This window comes from Rattus norvegicus, chromosome 20 (assembly GCF_021556685.1).
Source record: "Rattus norvegicus strain SHRSP/BbbUtx chromosome 20, alternate assembly SHRSP_T2T, whole genome shotgun sequence".
NCBI lineage: Eukaryota > Metazoa > Chordata > Mammalia > Rodentia > Muridae > Rattus > Rattus norvegicus.
The window spans coordinates 22163431-22187437 of NC_141553.1; the positions used below are offsets into that span (position 1 = coordinate 22163431).

Genomic DNA, 24007 nt, shown 5'->3' on the forward strand with positions numbered 1-24007 from the left:
ACTAAGAAGTTCTAATACCTAGACATCTGTGGGACATTAGCACACAAGACAAGGTACATCTTCATGATCGCTGCCCACTAATACTTAGTGACATGAATGGTTTGTCTCAGTTTTGTTTTTGAGACAGGGCCTCACTGTGTAGAGCTGGCTATCCTGGAACTCAATTTGTAAGACCAGGCTAGTCTTAAACTCACTGTGAAGTGACGGAATTAAAAACTGGCATGAATTTCAAAGACTGAGATCAATATGGAAACTTAACAAAATTGTATTCTCTGCATTCAACAGTTTAAGTCATGTCTTAGTTTCAATTCAACTTCACAAAAACCTTATATTTACCATATGGTTTTACTGCTATTAAAACAAGTCACTTGGAGTTATAAAGCCAGTCTTATTTGAAAATCCCATGCTCTAGACAACCCTGTAAGTAACTAAACAAAGGCAACCAGACTGTAGCTAGTGTGGTGGTAACCGCGCTAGAAGGCACAGGGACACTTATCGGATCCCGGCCGCTGCTTTAAAGGGCATCAATTACGACTGTGACAACCCTCCACAACATTATCTTGAACAGTCTACATTATGGAAATTTCCCTATCAACAAAACAACTGTGAAGCTATAATTCCATGTACAATAATAAATCAGTGAAATTATAAACTTTATCAAAATGTTTATTTACAGTTTGCCAATTATTTCCTGGCAGACTCCATGCAATTAAAACTATTAGATTGCATAAAACTGAGCAATCAAAAAATAAAAGTTGGCTTAGTTTCAAAAAGTGATGTGGAACTTCAAAATAGATACCTTGCATAAAAATCTCCTGAACCTTCTGTTCCTTCACCCAGACTTTCACTTCCGCATGCAGCTGTGGGTTGTCCCTGAGTTCGGGCTTTAGGCTGTCTATGTCGTCCTGAAATTATCAACAAAAAGAGAAGGCCTCATCACACTTTGGTAACAGTAATACTATAACTTACTATGTTCTCCGTTCTAAGCACATTAGGAAATTCTTAATATAAAATCATAAACACATAAATTAGTTTTCTTAGCAACTGTAACAATACAGAATAAGAAATTATTCAGTAGTGAGATTTGATCCTTGACAACTACTACCATATTCCAAAGTGACACCAAACAACACAATGTGGTTTTGCAAATCTCTTCACTAAGACTGTCTGAGTTGTCAGGCAGCCCCTCTCTGCAAGGCAGTTAGTACGATCTCCTTTTGCCTTAATGGGCTATTACAAGGCTTTAGAAAGTAATACTATTTGTTTCTAGAGCATTCGATCCTTGCAGGAATGGTGGTGTGCACATGCAACTCCAATAGTCACGAGGAGACAAAAGGTTAAAAAGTTTAAAGCTAGACAGAGCTACCTACGAGAGACCCAGTCAGCAACAAGCAAGTGCCAGGTACAGTGACCAGCTTCGTTCCATTTTATTGCTTAAAGACTAAAGCAGGAGGATAGCTCCAAGGGCCAAGCCAACTCAGTCTCTATAGTGAGCATGAGGACAGGACAAGGAGGGCTGCAGAGCTGGCTCAGCAGTTAGGGACCCTTGCCGCTCAGATGGAAATCCAGGTCTGGTTCCCAGCATCAACATAATAGCTCACAACTACCTGGGAGTCCAGTGCCAGGAAATTCAAAGACCTCTTCTGAGCATAAGGCAGGCAGGCAGGCAGGCATACACCCCACATAATATTTTTAAAAACCTATAACACTTTTCATATCTTTTAAAGACATAAATTATTTCTCCAAAAGCAAGCCACTCAGGTACCAAAGGAATAGCGCTCTTGATGACCACTCCTGCTCTAAAGCTACATCCTGTTTAATGTTGGTTATAACCCCTAGCAAATGACAAATGGGAAAGTTCAATTTGGCAGTATTTCCTTTACTTACCTGGAGAGTGGCCTCTAGGCATCCTGGGGACAATTACCTTAACTGTAGTGATGGGTGGAAAACCCGCCCTGGGGGCAGCACCATACAACTTGGGGATCTAGGAGTGTCTAAGTGGAGAAAGTGAATGGAGGAGGAACATGTGTTTATTGTTCACTCTTCCTGATCAGCAAGTGATGGGAGCAGTTTTGACTTTGGCTGCCTTGCCATGAAATGTTAGCAAGAATAATCCTCTTGCCCCTTAAGTTAGTTTCCCCAGGGTATTCTACCATAGCAGCAAGAACGGGATTCAAGACAGACAGACAATCTGCAAGCACAGTGGTAGAGCGTTCTCCCAGCTTGGCAATCTCGGGCCTATTGTGGTTGCTCACCCATGCACTCCAAGTACTGAGACACAGGCAAGAGGAACTGCATCGAGCCCTGAACAGCCTGCCTGACAGTGTGCGCTAGGCAAGCCTGCGGCTGAGTTAGGACTTCATTTAAAGTGAAAAAGGATTAAACTTCAGTATTTTTCAATGATGACTATTTTGAATTATCTTAGAAACTTTGATATTCTTGCTTAGAAAAGCAATTCTGACCGAAAAGCTGTCTCCAAATTGACAGGAGAACAACCACAGTGTTTGTTACTGGATAAATGCTTCAGAGCTAGTAATCTGTGTGGAGTAAGACAAACAGCAGCAAGCAGACTTCAGCTCTACCTGTCCACCTTCCTGTCTTCAAACATTGTGATACTGATGCTGGGGGAGCGGGGGGGTGGGGTGGGGGGGGGAGGAGGAACCACACACTAAACAACACAAGACCAAACTTTAAGCTCAGTGCAAAATAGAAAAGGCAAATTTCCTATCATAATGAAAGTGTTAACGACTGAAAAAAATGATAAAATGCAAATTCATTAATATAATTTTCTATCATAGGCCAGAACTTTTGACTAGAAAACATTTCTTCAAAGGAAAGCTCCTTCAGCAATGGCTTGTCTCACCAGCATGGTCATGCATGCGGTTATCCAGCACTTGAGAGGCAGAGGCAGCTGGATCTCTCTACTGTGAGTTCCTGATCAGCCAAAGTCAGGCCCGAACTCAAAAACTAAGCAAACAACAACAATGAAAACTGGCAACAACCCAGTGCATCTTGCCTGAAAAGATAACAAAAATATTATTTTTCTTTATTATTTTTCCAACTAGAAAAGTTAATGCAACACGTTAAAGAATTAGTTTCTAAATCAAAGTCTTGTTAGAAGAGTTTACTCTATCACAGGACTTTTATACAACAGCTACTTGCCTGAATTATGGCAAATAATCCTCACTATACCACTGTAGCACCGAACATCGCCTCCATTTTCTGCCTGACAGAGCTAAGGCACACAGAATGAGACTTGCTGACAGTGATATCTTTACACATAATAAATTTAATATATACACTACATAGAAACATGCACACACAAATATAAAACACACATTTATTTTATGTTTCTTACTCATCAGCATAGAGGCAAACCCTTTACCACCTTTTACTTCAACACAATGTAAAACAAACCTCTTAAATTGTGAGTAACTGATGGCACAAATCCATGTTTCAGTCTTTACAGATTGCCATTTTGACACTTTATGACTACTTGACACAGGTAAAAACAACGTTTAAAAATGTTCTAGTTCGGTCCCCAGCTCCGGAAAAAAAAAGAACCAAAAAAAAAAAAAAAAAGAAAGACCCAAAAATGTTCTAAAACTCAAAAGTACCAATGAGACAGACTGACAAGTGAAATGTTTGCCAACCATGCCTGGCGACCTGAACCTACACTGCAGAAAGAGAGGCATGGGAGTTGTGTCCCAAGCCATAAGCAAGGATAATCTCAGGGGGTGGGAGTAGGGATTAAGTCTAGGACCTCAGCAGCCAAGTATGTTCTAAGATTGAACATCACTCCAGTCAGTTAATCTCAGTTGATCCTAGCAATAACTATGATGATTATTTGTTCTACTAAACAGAAAATCACAAACTAAATACTTTTCCCCAAAGTGTGCAGTTGGAAAGCAAATAAGCAAGAGTCACATCAAGGAAGGCCCTCCTTCAACAATTCATATACCGTAGATTCAAATGTGTGAAAACTCTGCTGTGTTTAGTAACATGGTCTCATAAAATGAGAGAAACTCTAAGTTACTACTTTAGAAATAAAATTATAATTTATCAAACATAATTTACCATAACCCCCAGCGACTTTAGAAAAACAACTCAATAGCCTTATTTCCCTGTCCTTCGAAGACAGCAGCAGTGCAATGCAGTATGGGGCAGCCTTTATTTCCAAGACCTTGGATGAGGCAGAGGCATGCAGAGCTCTGTAAACTGGAGGCCAGCCTGCCCTACACAGAATTTTAGACGAGCCAGGGCAAGACCCTGTTTTGAACATAAGAAGAGAGGCAAGGAGGAAAGAAGTAAAAATAATCCACAGTGTTTTTTGTTGGTTATGAAGTCCTTTGATAAGAAAATGTAAAGACTGTAATACTCCTGAGCTTTGACAATTTGCAGTATCATTTGTAATAAGGCCTTTTCCACCTTAGGTTACCATATTATTTAAAACAATTACATAAACAATGAAGCCAAGCCAGGAATGGTGGTGCACACCTTTAACCCCAGCACTCTGGGAGCCAGATGCGGGTGGACATCTGACAAATTCCACTCTGGTCTCCATAGTGAGTTCTAGGATAGCCAGGGCTACACAAGAGAGATCCTGTCTTTAAAAAAAAAAAAAAAAAAAAAAAAAAAAGGCTATTAAAAAAAATGTTCCCCTCTAAATTCACACAACTCTTTTTGATGTCTTAAATAATACTTGTGAACTCTTAAAAATAAATCTAGAAAGCAATGAAGGAAATGTACTGTCAAGGCTTTTTTTTTTTTTTTGCCATGGAGTGCACAGAGCTGAGTCACCTGCTTACAACATCTGCTGAACACAATTTACTATCTGCAGCTTCCTCAAACTAGGCCGAGGACCTCTTAAATGCTTTTTAAGGTCATAACTGAAACTATTAGAGAATGCCGTGGGCTTAAAAGAAAAAAAAAATCCACAACAGGGGAGTTCAACCTAAGTAAAATTAAAGTAGTCTTCTAAAATGTCCTGGGTATATATATAAACTAGAGAGTGACGATGGCTAGGTTATGTCAAGTCGACACACACTCGAATGATCTGAAAGGAGGGAAACTCAGCTGAAAATGCCCCCATAAAATCAGGCTGCAGCTAATCTCGAAGGGCATTTTCTAAACTAGGGATTGATGGGGGAGGGCTCAGTCCACTGTGGGTGGGGCCATCCCAGGGCTGATGGTCCTGGGCTCTATAAGAAAGCAAGCTGAGCAGTCATGGGGAAGTGAGCCAGTAAGCAGCAGCCCTCTGAGGTCTCTGCATCAGCTCCTGCCTGCAGGTTCCAGCCCGTGTGAGTTCCTGTCCTGACTTCCTTTGATGATAAACAGTACAGTGGAAGTGTCAGCCAAATAAGCCCTTTCCTCCCCAAGTTTCTTTGTCCTGGTATTTTGTTGTGGCAATAGAAAGCCTAACCAAGACAGAGAGTTTTGTCTATGACTTTCTGATTCTTACAGAACAAATCTAAGGTTTTTTTTTTCTTTTTTTTGGGGGGGGGGGGGGATGAACATTCCTTCTATACTAAGGATAGACATATTACACATACACCTAAGAACTATTATACCATTCATTCCGCTTAGAAATATATTGAAGAGATAGCTTAGCAGTTATGAGCACTGACTATTCTTCCAGAGGTCCTGAGTTCAACTCACAGCATGGTGGGAAGACAATCTATAAAGAGATTGATTCTCTCTTCTGGCATGCAAGTGTAAATGCAGACAGAGCACTCATACATCAAATTAACTAATTAATTAATTAATTTAAAAAATCTACTTTAAATTGGAATGATTCCTAAGGTTAATCATGAGTTCAAACTCAGGGCCTCTGGGAACTTTGATAATACACACACGCACACACGCACGCACACACGTACACACAAACAACTGCAAATACATGAGATATGTATTGTTATGAAAATACCAATAATGAAGGTCGGCACACACCTCTAACCCCAGTACTTAGGAGGTGCAGGAGGAATAAGCCACATTGAGGTTCACAGGGGGGGGGAGGGGGGAGGAGGAGAGAGAGAGAACACACACAGGAAAAGTGGGGGATGGTAACCTAATAGCACAATACTTACTATTAAGGATGGTCATATGCACAGTATACTTAACAATGCTATCCAACATTTATTTTCTACTGTTAAAGTGATGCTAAATATAGGTAAGGGTCCCTATTATTAAAAACAAAAGGGGGAGTCAGGCATGGTGGTGTGCACCTTTAATCCCAGCACTAGGAATATAAGGCAGGCCAATATCTCTGTGAGCTTTAAGGCCTGCCAGCATGGTCTACATTGAATTCCAAGCCAGACAGGAGCAAAAATGGGAGCCTGTCTTTTTGTTGTTTGTTTGCTTGCTTGCTTGCTTGTTTAAGAAGTGGGAGCGTGGGGGCTGGGGATTTAGCTCAGTGGTAGAGCGCTTACCTAGGAAGCGCAAGGCCCTGGGTTCGGTCCCCAGCTCCGAAAAAAAGAACCAAAAAAAAAAAAAAAAAAAAAAAAAAAAAAGAAGTGGGAGCGTGAAGGTAGAAAAGTAAACTATGTTAAAACGCTTGCAACAATTTTCTAGGAAGAAAGGGTATTTGAGCTCAGGATGTACATTAGTGGTACAGCGCAAGAACGCCAGCAATTAAAGTGTGTCTAGCACAGAGTCTCTAGCACAGAGGAAATCTAGCTCTCTAACAATACTTAGTTTTAAAACTTACTCAAACTATAATAATTCTGTAAATATATGAGTTATACATAAATATGTTACTAAGTATAATTTAAGTCTTTACAGATACTCATAGGGGTAATTATTACTGATTACTAGTTAGGATGCAATCATAATTCAAATAGCACCTTGTTTTCTTACTTTTTTTCACAACCTCTTGTGCTGTCTATCAAAGCTGCAAACCTATCACTTTTAAAACATTCTCCTTTGACTTCTTATATTCCACTGTGCAAGAGACTGAATTAGACAGTTTGTCTAATTATGTTTGAAATGGCCTCTCTGCCTGGGGTATCAAACTTACTATCAATATATATTAACCTACAGGACTCTGAAACCTCATGACGACTATGTCAAGGGGCTGACATCACATATAAGACAGCACCCCTGCCAAGAACATTCCAAGTCCAGTGGAAAAGGCATAATGCCAATAACTTCATTTAGGATACAGAATTCACACATGCTTTAGTGGGGATGACAAGGGAGCTAGTTTGGGGTAACAGGAAAAGTTAACACTCAAGAGAAAATGGTCCTTTTGTAAACTGAGAAAAAAAATGAGTTCTTCAAGTTAATCTTTAAAAACTACAAAAGGTACTTGCCATGAGGGGAGTACAGGAGACAAGGGGAAAAGCTTTCCAAACCAAAGCATGCATGCAAACACAGAAGGACCAAACAGTGGAATGTGTTGAGGACTTATAAGTATGGATTCAATGCAGACAGGGAGTTAGCTCTTTAGCTAGTGTAGCCAACTGTAGATGAGAGAGAAGGCAGGAAACTAAAACATTCCCAGGTAGTAATCTGAAAAAGAAAAAGCTGAAATCATAATGCTAGACTGGTGTGGGCCAGCCTTGTCCATCCTAGGCCCTCTCCCCTCACAGCACTGTTCACAAGACCACCTCCAGGACTCCACAGTGCTCCAATTACAGGGCTGCACCACCACCCATTGGCCACCCCTCAATTTCTTTCTTTCTTTTTGTTTTTGTTTTGTTTTGCTTTTTGGAGGGGGAGGATTGGTTTCTTTGAGACAGGGTTTTTTTTTTGTGTGTGTGTGTGTAGCCCTGGCTGTCCTGGAACTCACTCTGTAGACCAGGCTGGCCCCAAACTTAGAGAGTTCTGCCTGCTTCTGCCTCAGGGGTGCGGAGATTAAAGGTCCAGCCCCCACCCTCTCAATTCTAAGGCTCTAAAATTACTTTATTTTTATTTTGTCCTAGAAGATATTAAAATGCTTACTATGACAGAGCTGTTTATAGCTTTCCTTATCAATCACACCTCCTGTGAAATTTAGCCTCTATAAGGACAGGAATTTATCTTGGAAGTCCTCAGAATATATACATGGCTAAATAAAATAATTATCTAATAATAGACATGAGATTGTCTAGAATTTGATTCAGAGCACAGGAAAAAAAAAGTTGAAACCTGACACCATTTAGGGTGAGTTGTAAAATAGTAAGCAACCAAACTGGAAAGCCACTTAAAATATTAAAACTACAGGGAGAAACCGATGGCTGCAAAGAATGAAATTAGTATTTTATGTATTATTTATATGTGTCCACATGTAAGAAGAAACAGATGGAATGTGGCACATGGGACTTCTCTTATAACAACACACAAGGGAAGAGCAGACATAAAAACTGTTAGAGCCAGAGAGACCACAAGTTGGGTTTGAGATTGTATCTCTAGGGATGTCCGAGAGGCTATAGCCATGAAGAAAGACTCATCAAGTACAACCTAAACAAGACCCAAACAATGACAACAGCAACAGGACATGCTAACAGGGAATGAGCATGAGTTATATGGACAAGTATGGCTGCTGAGTGGGGAAAATGGCCTTCCGTAGGGAAGCACCTCCCAGTTGGTTATCTACTAACAAGTAGTTAGTCGGGACATCAGGTTGTGTTTATTTTAGAATATGTTTGTAGGTGTGACTGTAAAAGGAAGAGAGGCCATGGGTTTGGGGGTGGGTGGGGTGTGTAATATGGGAGGGATGGGAGAGAGAAAAAGGAAAGGGGAATTGTGTATATTAATTCATCAAAATTAAAAAAATTCTAAAATTGGGGTCCAAGGCCTCGGAGGATCAAAAGTTCAAGGCTTAGCATGCAGTCAATTACAAAGATACTCTAGGGATACATAATACATGGTCTCAACGAATAAACAAAACAGTGTGTGTGTGTGTGTGTGTGTGTGTGTGTGTGTGTGTGTGTGTGTGTGTGTATGAGAGAGAGAGCGCATGCGCGCTGGAAGGGTGCTTACTCGTGTAGATGACCTGAGTTTGTTTCCCAAAACCAAATGGTGCTCACGACCACATCTGGTAACTCCTGCTCCAGAGCCCTCTCCTGACCTCCAAAGGCACCAGGCACATGGCACAGGCATGTATATATACACATGCAGGCAGGACAAAGTAAAAAGTAAAAATAAACCTTCAATTCTTTAAAATGAAGGCTGATTACAAATGAAACAATGCTGGTTATGAAATGACTCACTGCTGGGAGCTGAATTCACTATGGTACGGGCTGAAGAAGAGGAGGTGCTGTGACAGTTACGAACACTAACTAGCTGCTCTCCCAAGTCCTGAATTTAACTCCCGGCACCCACATGGTAGCTCACACCTGTAACTGTAGTCCCAAGCCCTCTTCTGCTGTGCAAACATACGCCCAGATAAAACGGTCATGTACATAAAAAGAATAAAATATAAAAGGGAAAGGAAAGGCTTAACATATCACTCAAATACTGCTCAAAACCCTGTGGAGGCTTCAATCCAAAGCTGTCAAAACAAAACTTTACTGTAGCCTGTTACGCTCTGCTTGAATATCCTTATCACTATTAACATCTCTTAATTTCTACAGTCTTCTATTCTTTGAATGACCTTACTTTATGGCTTTTCCATTTTCTGTTCTAGTTGATGATTTCTAGCTCCATTTAGGCTTTATTTATTTACTTTGCACAGATGTGTTTTTAAGAATCCTTTATTCTATTTACTCATATGTGCCTGCATGCAGACAGCAGGGTACAACTTACGGGGCTGGGGGTCAAACTCAGACCACTGGGCTGGCCAGTTCTTGCTCCTCCCTGCTGAGCTCAATGACAGACCTCTTCGAATCTACAGATTTCACCCAACCCACCTTCACTCTCCTCCTCCCACAACCCAGGAAATATTTGTAAAACTGAAGAAACACCAAATGGACTTATCTTTGAGACAAGAAAAAAAGGAGGCAAAAAAAGTACAAAAATAGGTCTAAGAACAGGAAGTTACGGGGTTCCTGCTTGTAACCTCAATTTCCTCTATGCAGTAGGAGAAAGGTCATTTACTAGTAGAACAGAGGTTTAGTAGAGTAGTGATAATTTGGAGTAACTGTGTCAGGAGATACAAGTTCACCGAAGCATACAAAATGATACCAGAGGAAACGAAGGGCTCGTCTGAGAGTGGGGACATGACAGTGACACGGCTGTCCTTTAGGGTTCAGTATTCTGCAACGGAATGTAACATGTCTGCACTGTCCCACATGTGACACGTGAATTGGGCCTGGCACTGTTGCCAATGCTGGGCAATGTAAATTTAGGACATGTAAGAAAAAAGGAAAAAGGAAAAAGAAAAGCTTCAGAACAACCTCCAAACAAAGACGTCCACCAACCAGAACTATTCCCTTTGCTGCTCAGATCAAAGACGGGGATCCTACTCACCCAAGTCTTATCACTCAGCTGTGATGCAATCCCAAAATTATTCTAACATTGGAAATTAAAAGTAAATGTGACAGAAAATATAAGAAATATACAGGAGCTAACCTGTTGGCTGGAAAGAACCCTTCACAACCATTGTTCCCAGACAACAGAAAGGTTGGGGAGATGGCTCGGCAGCTAAGAGCACTTGGTGCTCTTGCAGAGGACCAGGGTTCTGCACTAAGCACTCACATGGTGGTTGGAAGCTAACTCCAGTTCAAGGCGGGTTCTGTAGTCCTTTTCTGACTTTTACAGACACCTGGCATACAAGCAGTGCACATACATACATACATACGTGCAGTCCAAACATTCATACTCTCAATTTTAAAAACAAAGTTGAGATTACATATAGAACAGAAAAATCTTGACTAGAAAAACAAAAACCCATACACTGAGGAAAATAGAAGAATATGAAATTTAATGTGACCTATTTTTAGCAGAAATAAAATGTTCCTCTTGCTATGTATGAAACTGTGGGCTTATTTTGAGCACTTCTCAAACTTCTAAGAGCATCCTGAAAATATATACGCCATGGGTCAACGTTTATACAAATGGCAAACCCCACCCCTTTCTATAGTCCAGGGATTTAAACCCAGAGCACCACATATGCAAGGCAAGCCTTGTACTTACGCATTTCCTGGAGCCCTACTCCCAGGGTCTGATATAAATACCATATACATTCTCTTTAACATAAAAATTTCAGAACAGGATGTGTGCTTTTGCATACATTAACAAATAGAAGAGGGGGGTGTACAAAACAAACAAACAAACAAACAAACAAACAAACACAAATAGAAGAAAGCACCAATAAAATGAAGGTGTGCTGTGCAGTGGCTGTAAGTTAAAATATATAGATTAACTTGTGGGGCTGGTGTGTGCGCATCCGGTTGTAAAACAAGAGCTTAGTATGAAAGGAGCCCTGGGTTCAGATGCAGCACCACAGAAGGGCAGCAGTTGTCAGTAGTAATCGGACTCAGTTACACAGCTGCATACCCTGCCCAGCATTCTGACAGGTGAGATTTCTGCTGCACAGACAATTCCTAGCTCTCTAATAATTAACCTGTCCATCCCAAGGGCTCGAAATTCCCTAAGACAGATTTTATAGTTGTATAAATATTTAGATATGCATGTTTGAATAAATTTTCAATGAAATCTAGCAATTTATTCTATAATAGAACCATACAATTGTATGTACTGACTTTTGTTCCTCTGTAGCAGCCATACCAGGCAATGCTTTTCAACAGCAGCAGAAGGCCAGGCACATGCCACAGTTAGTAAAGTCTGCTCACACACAGGCAATACATATTAAGAGAGCTTTCTGCTAACACTAGGCATTGTATGTACTGCAGGTGGAAGACTACAGATTTCAACTGCAATGTCACTACAGTTACAGTCTTCAGCGTCTTTTATAGTATGGAGCCTCAAGCTGTCCGTAAGAAACTAATTCCTTGTGATAAAAAGTGGGTGTTAAGAGAAAAAAGATAAAAGTAATTTTTCTGTGGCGCTTTGAACTTTTACTTATTGTGGTTTTGAAGTCCATATACTATATGTCTTAAGCCTGGGAATATTATAAATGTAGAGATGTTACAAATTTAGATTTGGATTTACTCTATGAACTACAGCAATCTGTATTTTTTTAAAAAGGCTATTCTCTGAATGGCAATACACACTGTTAATTAAGAAGCAGACTTATGTGTAGTACTGACTCCCACTCAGGGAGCATCTGGAACATACTTCATTTTTAAAAAACAAAAGGTTTACTATTTTACACTATTCTAAATCACTGGGCTCTGAGGACTCCCATTTGAGAACAGATGTGATGGGATCACATCACTCAGTTATAATTATAGGGTCTACCCAATAGCTGGGTTTAGCAGTCACAGGCAAACAGTGACTAAAGTAAGTACTTGGTGTGGGAGACACTGCCTCACCTAACAGGCAATATAAATGCTTCACTGTGAGCTGAGAATTTCAGAATTAACCAGGCAGCAGTGCTCTGAAGCATCTACTTTCCCAGCTATCTCAGAACTGTGGTCCAAGAGTGCTGTGGCCTAGAAGGCACTGCAAAAGGGGGGAAGAAAGAAGAGGGTTTGACAACTAAAGACCGAGAAGTGACAAGGGCATTAACTACGGAGCCACAGAAGCCTGCCCCTCCACTAACTCAAGACAAAAGAAAAGGAACAAGAGCAAATATCAGCAGCACAGTGACAACTATCTGTGGACCTCGTTGTGCTATGGTGCACAGGTCTTTGGTTCAATACCAGTCTTCAAGTTTGTACAAAGGGCCTTTAGTAGGTAAGAAGATCCTGTCTGAGGAATGGCTTACCTTCCACAATCGGCTCAAAGGTTTAAGAAAGAGGTCTTCTAAGGAAAACTGATCCTTATGACTCCAGACTCCCTTTGAACCTAAGGTTGGCCTACTCAGTAGATTCTGCCTTTTTAAGTATCGCCACATTTCATAAGCCAATCTCCATTTCCTTCCCTTCCTTGTCTGTTTCTGTTCCTATGTGGAAACATTCCTCTCTCACTTTTCTTCCCCATCTTACTTTTGTTTGTTTGCAACGCTGTGAAAATCAAGCCAAGGCCTTGAGCATTGGCAAATGCTGTACCACCAAACCGCATCTCCAGTTCTCCACCCAATTTCTCGTGGAAACCTATTTCTAAGAAGACACACATATCTGGTAGTTTCCTAGCACTATAAAACAATATAAATAGTTCTACTATTTTAGAACTTACAGCATGACTGTGTAATGAAGCACGTACCCCTCTTTCTCTACACTGAGAGAATGCAGTGTTCTGTCAGTCTTCAAACTCACAATGACAGTGAAATGGCCAGATACAAGTGAACGGCAACCACAGTTGCTTTTTTGTTCAAACCTCAAACATCTGTTTTTTCCAAAGGTCTAATCTATTGCCTAATAGCTTATATAGGAGTTATGAAACCAAGATTTATCTACAACATTCATAAAATTTCAATGACAGAACACAGTAATAGTTATGTTAGTTGTTTTGGTAACAATCATTTGAACAAAATATGTGGCTGTAGGGAATGGGAATGATATCCTAACTAATTAAACTCTGTGAGACTAGCAAAAGGACAGACACACAGACCAAGGCTGTAAATACAAAGTGCAGAAATAAATCATAGTACAAATAATCAGCTCAGTTTCATTTTAACTATAGTCACTGCTAGCCATCTTTGCAACAAGTAATGCTGAAAAAATGTGGTCCCTTAGTTAATATTATTTCTTAAAATTAAATCAATATAGATCAAACACTTAAATTAAGAGCTATAAATAAGACTCTCTGAAGAATACATTCAGAAAATCCTCAGGATGCTGAATTTGGCAATGATTTTTCTATGACATCCAAAGCATATCATTAAATAAAAACATTTGTCCATCACAGGTTACCAGGAGAGAAAAGAAAATCAACAGAATAGCTGCACGCCATGTCCTTAAGAAAGGACTGATATCCTGGGTATTTCACGGTTCTGATGCAAAAGGAATTTTCCTTTTACGTGAGCAAAGAATGGTTCTCATTCAGATAATGAGAGACTATCTGTCAGTAATTGTAGGGAAATGTAGACTAAAATCTTGTTAAGGTATGGCTTTCTTTCATTAGATGGCTACTACAGAGAATGCAAGGGAAATAACAAGCATGATGATTCAAAGAAACCGGAGCCATGTGTACTGACAGGCACACTAACCAGCAGGAGAGAGAGGCTCTCTCAAACACACATTTGTTTGGTTGTTGGTGTGTGTGTGTGTGTGTGTGTGTGTGTGTGTGTGTGTGTGTATTCTAATTATGGTTACTGACACCTGTGATCCCAGCCAATAGTTACCTATTTCCAGAACTCAGGAGACTGAAACAGGAGGATTGTAAAACCAGATGGGGGCTGTACATTCTGTTCTGGGCTAGCGTGATTTGAGCTGCTACAGAGTGTGAAACTGTCTCAAATGTTCCTCAGTCCTTCGAAAGAGAAACACACACACACACACACACACACACACACACACACACACATATACAATTCTGGCATATGCCATAACATGGGTGAAATATGAAGATGTTATACTAAGTGAACAGGCCTTTAAAAAGGGTGCTGTGAGATTTTTATCATGTGCAATACCTAGTGTAAGCAAATCACAAAGGGAGTAGAACACAGGTTGGGGTGAACTAAGGAAAGAGCTCTGTTTGAGACGATGAGAAGGCTAAGAAACTGGGCAGTGGCAATGCCTGTGCAACATGGATAAATACTTCAGTGCTGCTCAAGTTTGTGCCTACACAGTTAAAAGTTAAAGCTTTACCGTTTGTTTCCTTTGACCAAATGCAATGGGGACAAAGAGGGTGAAACCAATGGCTGATTCAATTTAAATTGCTTTTAAAGATGCCTTCTCGGGGCTGGGGATTTAGCTCAGTGGTAGAGCGCTTACCTAGGAAGCGCAAGGCCCTGGGTTCGGTCCCCAGCTCCGAAAAAAAGAACCAAAAAAAAAAAAAAAAAAAAAAAAAAAAAGATGCCTTCTCAGCTAAGGGTAGCAGTGCGCACCAGCGCTCAGAAGGCAAAAGCTAGAAGCCAGCCTGGTAACAAAGATGAGTTCACACTACACAGTAAGACCTTGTCTGAAATTAATAACAGTTAATTAAAACGACTTCTTCTCATCACCACTATACCTTTACAGGAAGATGATAAAAGTTAAGGTTTGCATAAGTGGGCCATTCAATATATGCATTCTGCCTATTCATTTGACCAACTTTAATATTCTACTGGATCAGCTAATTTCCACGTGTCCTAAGGCAACTGACAACTGAATTTAATTAATTTCCTTGTACTTTCCTGGTATCTGATGATATGTACTGTATTTTGCCTTTATACACTTCTATATTTATTAGGGGTCCTTTCCCCCATCAGATTCCAGACTTTATGAAGACACAGAATTTTAGTACAACAGGAGCTCATATAAATCAACGGCCTCCAACTTATCAGCTAATGTCTGTGAAGAACTGTCTTATCTTTAGTCAGAGATTAGGGGACATGAATTTTGGACATGCTAACAGAGGTATACTTAAAAGTGTATTGTTTGTTGTTTTGTTTTTAATTTTGAACTTAACTTTGAGAAAATCTATGTCTTCAAAATAATACATTCCACACAAAGGAAACCAGACTGTTGGGAAAAGGACAAATGAGAAACATCTTAACCTACTGGGGTTCTCTGCACAAAAAACAAATGCATAGATTTCGGCGATCAGTTTCTGTGTGGAAACCACAGGGAAACTGTACTGACAAAAACAGGGAAGAAAAACACAAACTTGAGTCCTGTAGTTAGAAACCAGTTACAAGTAATACAAGAGAATAGTGTATAAACCTAAGCGATTCCCATGAGACTGCTCGCCATGTACACTGAGTAAACCAGCTCGGCACCTCAATCTGGTCAACCTGCCAGCTGTGTGAGCGCCACCATCACAAAGTCTTTATCCAAATTCCCCCTTTCTATATATTTGGCTCCACATATTCTTCTCCTTTCTCCTCTCCCTAGATGCTGAAAATGGAATCTGAAGAATCCTATATGGCTAACATCATACCACATAAAAATGTTTTGAAATCATGATTTTTAAAAGTATAACTTAGTACCATAAATTAAATGTAACTTTAAATAACATAGCTGAGCCTTAGTAAAACATTGCACTAGATAAAAGGAATAAATAAATATGATCACCCTATCTTGACTGGTAAAAAAGGCAGAAAATCTTTCTCAAACACTAATTAGTGGTGGTGTAGAATCTTTGGAAATCAATGCCTACAAGCATAATTTCACATACTTTAAATTGTTAGCCCAAATAAATAAGGGAACACTGTAATCATAGGATATTTAAGACCAGCAGAACTAGTGTAGCGACTTCCGCGTCTCATCTAGGTATTGCAGAACAGCACATACTCTAGGCAACTTTTAGCCAAATTAACCTGCCCCTGGTCTCCATGGATCCATGTAACACATTTTACAGGTGTCACAAATGAGGATTTTAGTGGCAGCATATATGGAATGGTTGGTTTTGAGAACAACTGAGTTTTAGGTTTAATGTCTTTTCTCTTAAGAGACTAAAACAATCCTGGTTTAACTTGAGACCTAAATAATCATGTTTTATAATTGCCATTGAAATCAGGATGTTATAAATTAGGTAGGTAGAGGATATAAAAAACAGAATATACCCCAAAAGTAATACTAAAATACAACAACATAGCATTCTAACACACACTAACACCATTTAGGTAAGAAAGCACAACATTAGTAGCTGGCTCTCTTTTTTCATGGTCCATCTTTTACTATCCAGGCTTCAGCTAGGCTCCCGTATAGCAAGTTGTCATTTCTGAGCAGAAATGGGGTAAAGTCAAGAACTGAACAAGAGTTGCTCCCTGCTTTGGCTTCATATAGACCACCTCCAGGCCATGCCTACCCAAGGATGCTAATTTTAACCAAACCAACAATCCATCAGTAGTCAGTTCACAGGACATTCCTGGCAGAAAACATATGCCATACAGCCTCTGTGTTCAAACTGGACTCACTTCATTTTAGAAAAGTGCTTCTACATCTCACTGAAATGCTAGCATGAATGGACACTGGAAATGGAAAAGGGAGATACTTAGGAAATACAGGGAATGTGTGTAATTCCAGCCAAAATAAAATTAGAAACCACAGAAAAACAGGATAAAAAGCTGTCAGTAAATTGTTTAAGTCAGTCTTTGTTTTCTAGTTTAACAGACGTCTCACTTGTATTTAGTACTCTGTAACTCAAGTTTCTTCTTGAGATAAACCCAGTGTTAGATAAAATTCTTCTCTCAGACTAACCAATTACAGTTTTTTAATTTGATTGAGTTACTGTTGGTCAGAAATGGCTACTTTTTTTTCCACCTTAAGCAAGTTCACAGTGCTAGGAAGGAATCTCAAAGGTCATTAGTAGAACTCTTGCATCCAGCGTTTAAAGGTTTTCCCCAGGCCAAAAGTAAAGCTCCTTCTGCCTCAGTCTCCAGAGTACTGAAGTTATAGGTGTGGGTCTAGCACACTTTAGAAAGATAAGTATTAACAGAAAAATTTGAGTGAGTGTGTGTGTGTGTGTGTGTGTGTGTGTGTGTGTGTGTGAGAGAGAGAGAGAGAGAGAGAGAGAGAGAGAGAGAGAGAGAGAAGAATAGCCACCATGAAATCTTAACCTAAATCTGCCACTGAGAAGGAGCAGACTAGGGAAAACAAAGGTCACTGGAGAAAATGCGTTCTGTAATTAGACACTGACAATGGGCTGTCCTGGCAGTAAGAAACTTGCTGAGTAAAGAAACAATGGTACACGTTCTGAGGAAGACAAATAAAACATGAAAGTGGGCAGGCAGGTGAAGGGACGCCCAACAAGTGTGTGAATGGCGGCAGAAGAGAACTGCAAGAACCACTCAAAAGACGTGAGCACACCACACCATGCTGAAAAGAAACAGCTACCTTAGTAAGCAGGTGAGAAGCTGTTTAACAAATTTCATTTTAACCCTCCTAACAACCCTGATGTATATGATATGCCTGTATTTTATAAATGTGGAAACTACTCATATAGAAATTTCTGATTCTTTTGCAAGTCAAGATTTTAAGTCATGACCGACAGGGAAGACATAGAAACCACTGCTGCTAACCACTGTGCCTGTTTTCAACCTCTACAGCGAAGCGTCAGTCAGTCAGTTCCTTTCCATACAGCAACAACCAGCATTCCTCTGATAAGACACATCATTTTTATACTGACTTGGTAAGTGCACTGCACAATCTTTTCCCTCTTTTATCTGACCCTATAGATGTAGTTATTATGTATACTACTAAAAACACATACCCTTTTCTAGTTTGGCTGACAATCTAGTTTCTATTGGCTTCACATCCCTAATGCCCTCACTAAGTTTTTTTGACTCTTTAACCAAGTTTACTTCAAGGAATTTCTTTTCATTTGCGAAGATGGGGTCTTTGTTCCCAGACTGGCCTCACTTTACTACAGCTGTTGGTCCATACCTGCCAACCTAGAACTCTGGGAGATTCCAAGTTGAAAGCCAGCCTGGGTTACTTAACAAGAGTCTACAAAAACAAAAGGGGAGTTTGATAAAATACATCTTTTAATACCAACTCCCAAATGTTGTATCTTAAAATAAATTTAGCTTCCTCTCTCTGACCCAGGTCAACTCTCTGTTTCTGATTGGAATTTTTATAGAATGAAAATTTCTCAACCTGTGGGTCATGATCCCTGGTGGGGAGTTGTCAAATGGCCCTTTGGGGGGCAGGGGTGTCACCTAAGACCATTTGAATATCAGATATCTACATTATGACTCATAACAGCAACAAAACTACAGTTATGAAGTAGCAACAAAAATAATTTTATTGGGGGGGGGGGGCTCACCACAACATGAGGAGCTGTATTAAGGGGCCACAACATTAGGAAGACTGAGAATCACTACTCTAATGAGACCAACTGTACTATGAATTGGATGAACATTTTTTTAGTCTGAAAAAACAAGGCTAAGCATGGTGGTGAATACCACTGATCGTAGCACTCAGGAGGCAGAGGCAGGGGCAGGTAGATTTCTGAGTTTGAATCCACCTTGGTCTACAGAGAGTCCCAGGACAGACAGAGCTATACAGAAAAACCCTGTCTTGAAAAAGAAAACAAAATAAAACAAACAGTAAGTTCTAAAAAGCCAGTCATTTTCTTAGCCCTCTAAGGTAATATAACAACATCTTGTTTATTTTCTTTTGTGAACTAACACCATCATGGCATACTGAGGAATAAATCTACTCATAAATTATTAGGAGTTTCGTTGCCAGTATACCATTTATATTGATTAGTTAATTCAAGAAAGCACAGCATAGCTTAGTTTTAACCACACCACTCATTAATTTTCCTCCTTGGCTATTCAGAGACTAGTTTTTACTTCACTTGAATTTTCTCCCAATTACAAAGCAACTCCAAACTCTACAATGACAGTGGCAGAAAGTCCTAAGAAACAAATGAGCATTACCCTACACCTCCTAAGCTGTTGCTGCCTCACCCTTGCAAATGTCTAACTATTTTTAGCAAACCAGTTGTGCTAGGTAACAATTACCTTAGGATATTCGGAAATCTCAAACAATTTAAGTCATAAAAATGCTGGGAAAACTATAGGTTGAAACGGGTTGGGGTACTGGTAGAATGCCTGCCTAGCATGTGCAAGATCTGATCCGTCTGCCCACATAGAACACCAGCCCCTGAAACCTCAGGCCTGGGGGAGTGACTCTTCTCTGCCTCCACAGGCAGCAGGCACAAATGGAAGCAGAATACCAGAATCGTTTAAAAGGTAAAGTAATAAAGAGACATCAGGTCAACAGGCTTGCCATCAAGTTGCCTGACAACTTGAGTCAGAATTCCAGACTCTCATAATGGAGAATCAACTCCTCTGACCTCCAAATAAGAGACATGGCTGACATGCACACACACAATCATAAATAACAAACAAAGACTTTTCTCTTAAGTGTGTGAGCACTCTCTAGCTCAGGACCAAAGAAGTCTCTGGTTACCCCACCAACCAGCCCACTGTGCTATAGCCCCTGTGGTGACAGCAACACTGAGTGCAATGATTCAATGCTAATACACTGCAAGGAGAAAAGTGGTGGCACAAGAATTTCATTTCTAAATTTAATAGTTTATTATGGTCCAGAATGTCAAATACAAAGATAATAATTAAAGTAAAAAATGTCTATACTTTATGCTAGAGAAAACACCCGAGTCTTACACTATATACTCATATGCAACAGATGAAAGGAGAATAAAAAGAAGCAAAATGTTCATAAATATTTAGGAAGGACTTGGCTGTCCTGAAACTCAGCCTGCCTCTGTCTCTTCGGTGCTGGGATTAAAGACACGCACCGCCACTGCACACCAGGCTATCTAGAAGTTTTGCTTAGTGTCCTTGGTCTCATTTTTAAAATTACAATTAAAAGCAGAGGACTGTCCTGAATAATAAAGTGTTAAAGGCATCAACATCTTCATGTTAGTTTGCACTACTATAGTAAAATATTATGGTATTAACACAGATACAAACATGCTGATCAGTGTAATCAAACTGAAAAGCCAGACATAACACCTTAAAAAAAATTAAAAAAAAAACACTACAAACACACACTGGAAAAAAAGATTACATTCTGCGAATTGTTTCTGGTTAAACTAGAAGGCTACATGTAGAAGAACGCACACAAATCAATACTTATTACCCTACATAAAACTTAACTCCAAATGGCTACCAAAGACCTCAACATAAACCAGAGACACTAAACCTGATAAAGAGAAATTCAGAATCACCTTGAACTCCGGTCACAGGACACTGCACAGGAACTAAGATCAGTAGTTAATAAATGGGACCTCATGAAGCTAAAACGCTTTTGTAATTCAGATAAAGTGGAAGCCAACAGAATAGAAGATTTTTATTAACTACACATCCAATACAAGGTTAATATCCAAACTATAAAGAATTCAAAAAACTTGATATCAAGAAAACATAGCAAGGTGGTGGAAGCCCACATCTTTAATCCCAGGGCTCTGGAGGCAGGGGCAGGGGCGGAGGCAGGGGCGGAGGCAGGGGCAGGGGCGGAGGCAGGGGCAGGGGTGGAGGCAGGGGCAGGGGTGGAGGCAGGGGCAGGGGTGGAGGCAGGGGCAGGGGTGGAGGCAGGGGCAGGGGCAGGGGCAGGGGCAGGGGTGGAGGCAGGGGCAGGGGCGGAGGCAGGGGCAGGGGCAGGGGCGGAGGCAGTCGGATCTCTTGAGAGTTCCCCGCTACCCTGGTCTACTGAGTGAGTTCCAGGACAGCCAGGACTACATTAAAAAAAAAAAATACTGTCTCGAAAAACAAACAAATAAAAGAAAACAACCCAATTAAAACTGTGGGACAGATCTAAACAGAATTCTCAAAAGAGGAAATTTAAGTGGCTGATAAGCACTTCTTCAAACTGTTCAATACCTTTAGTCATCCGGGAAACGCACATCAAAACTCCCCGCGATTCCACCTTACACCTGTCAGGGCGGCTGGGATCTGACATGCTGACAGCTCAGCTGGGGAGGATGTGGAGGAAGAGGAACACTCCTCCATGGCCTAGGACTAAAAACCCGCACGGCCACTACGGAAATCAGCACAGAGGTTCCTCGGGAAGACTGGATCAATCTGACACTCTTGGGCCAGTACCCAAAGGATGATTCATCTGCCAGAGACAAATGTTCAAGCATGTTCACGGCTGCCCTATTCATAAGAGCCAGAAGTTGGAAACAAACTAGATGCTTTTCAACAGAAGAATGAGAGAAAATGCGGCACACTTACATAATGGAGTAATGGAGTGGAATATTACTTAGCTATTAAAACAATTAAATCGGGGCTGGGGATTTAGCTCAGTGGTAGAGTGCTTACCTAGGAAGCACAAGGCCCTGGGTTCGGTCCCCAGCTCCGAAAAAAAAGAACCAAAAAAAAAAAAAAATTAAATCTGCAGACAAATGAATGGAACTGGGGGGAAGGGCATCCTAAGTGAGGTAACCCAGGCGCAGAAAGACAGATATGGTGTGCATTTGCTTATATGTGGATATAAGCTGTTGAGTCAATGATAAACAAGCCACAATCGTAGAACCACAGAAACTAAATATAGAGTAATGGACTATGGAGGACAAATAGATCTCCCTGGGAAAGAGAAATAAGGTAGTTGTGGCTGGACAGGAAAGGCACAGCCTGTAACAAGAAGGAAGAGAGAAAGAAGAGGGGAGGACAGCTAAAATTAAGAACCATTTGAGGGTACTACAGAAAGTCAGTAACAGCAGAAGCTTCCTGAAATATACACAAATGAAATCAAATGACTGCTTATGACATTCTGCTGTACTAACATATTCGCCATCAGTGAGGCTTCCTCCTGCAGCAGATCAGAACCAATACAGAGATACAGAGAGAGAGAGAGAGATAGAGAGAGAGAGAGAGAGAGACAGAGAGACAGAGAGACAGAGACAGACAGAGAGAGAGAGACAGAGAGAGAGACAGAGACAGACTCGGAATATTCAGGAACACTAAATGGAATGTCTCCCTCAAATCCCTCCCCTCAGGGCTCACAGGGAACAGCCCTGTAGGATGAGACAAAATAAAATAATTTTATTTTAGCATTATAAAATTTTTATTAGTATCCCCTAGAAACTGGTTTGTTTTCTAATGAGACAGAAAAGGGGGCAGACCCAGATGGGAAGAGGGAGAAGCAACTGTAATCAGTATAGTGTGTGTGTGTGGGGGGGGGGGGTTATTTTAAATTAAAAAAAAAAAAGCAGAGGATGGGAATCTCTGAAAAATATTGGACTATCAAAGCAGATCAAACCATATAATTGATGAGTAATATACAATTTTCAGTCAGAAACTAATCTCCTCTACATCCTGCATGAAGCGACCAACCTGAAAACTGCAGGTGTGTGCATGGCTGGTCGCCAAATCACGACAGGCCATTTCAAAGCCACGCTACAAGTTGAAAGCTCTGTTCTTACCATGCAAACTCTGATCAAAACAGTGCAGTCACACTCAGTGGGAAAAAGCAGACTTCTGTAACTAATCCAAGGAGAGCAAACTCAACTCTAATACAACCAAAAGGTTTCAACTACAGAAGCAATTGCTCTCCCCTCCCCCACTCAACTCACCCCCACCCCTTGCAGAGCTCCTTATTGCCTTCCCCCGCCCTTCCCCCACCCATGCTTCAGCTGGGCAAGATCAGGAAAACTAAGTGGAGGAAGTAACTCCTTTGTGAGCACAGGAAAAGAAAAACAAAGTAAAATTAACAATGCCGAAGATGTTTGCTGCTAACGTGAACTCTAATTACGAAGCGTTTAACTGTACTGTCTGTGAAGTATTGGTTCAATTTTTTTTCTCCCCAGTAAACACTCTTTCTAAAATACTGCAAACATCCAATTTCATTTCACTTAAAAACTGACCAGAGCAAATAATTTAATATATGCAATCTGATATCTGGCATACTGAGTCCTTTCCAAGGGTAGAATACACAGCAGTGACCTGAAGTGAACACTTCCTCTTAGCCAATCTCTCTACACTGTGTCTATGAGCTCCCTGCTCCTGTGTGTGTTTGGGTGATTTGGGGGCAGGGAAGATGGTACAGTGGCTAAGAGTACTATTTGCTCTTCCAGAAGACAGGGCCTCCATTGCCAGCACTCACAGAGCTCATAGCCCTTAGTAACTCCAGTTCCAGGGACTCTGATGCCATCTTCTGGCCTCCACAGGCACTGCATACTCAATCATACGTGTAAAAAACATAAAATTAAAAAGGGACAGAAGCCTGTACAACTGTTAAAGCCAACTGAAGTGAGCCTATTGCTACAGAACAGAATGTTGGGAACTCAGGAGTTGGGGTGAGGGGTACTAGTTTTGGAATAGTTTAATATGAAACTTCAATCTCATTGCTATAGACTAAAACTTATATGCAAAAAAAAAAAACACCAAAAAAAACAAAAAACAAAACCTGAAACCATAACAAAACCCCACATTGTTAAAGAAGAGATAAGCACCTCTCTTCTT

At 40.5% G+C, this 24007-nt stretch overlaps 1 protein-coding gene across 24 annotated transcripts in view; it reads right to left on the minus strand.

Annotated features, from left to right (window-relative positions):
• Jmjd1c (jumonji domain containing 1C) overlaps positions 1-24007 on the minus strand; it is a 162155-nt gene that overhangs the window by 43528 nt on the left and 94620 nt on the right. For all 24 annotated transcript variants that reach the window (XM_087596796.1, XM_087596784.1, XM_087596787.1 and 21 more), the window contains one exon: positions 800-905. Coding sequence is in view for 10 of the 24 variants with exons in the window: in NM_001191719.4 (NP_001178648.4) it covers positions 800-905 (106 nt within the window). In the remaining 14 variants the exon portion in view is untranslated. The remainder of the gene's footprint in view (positions 1-799; positions 906-24007) is intronic.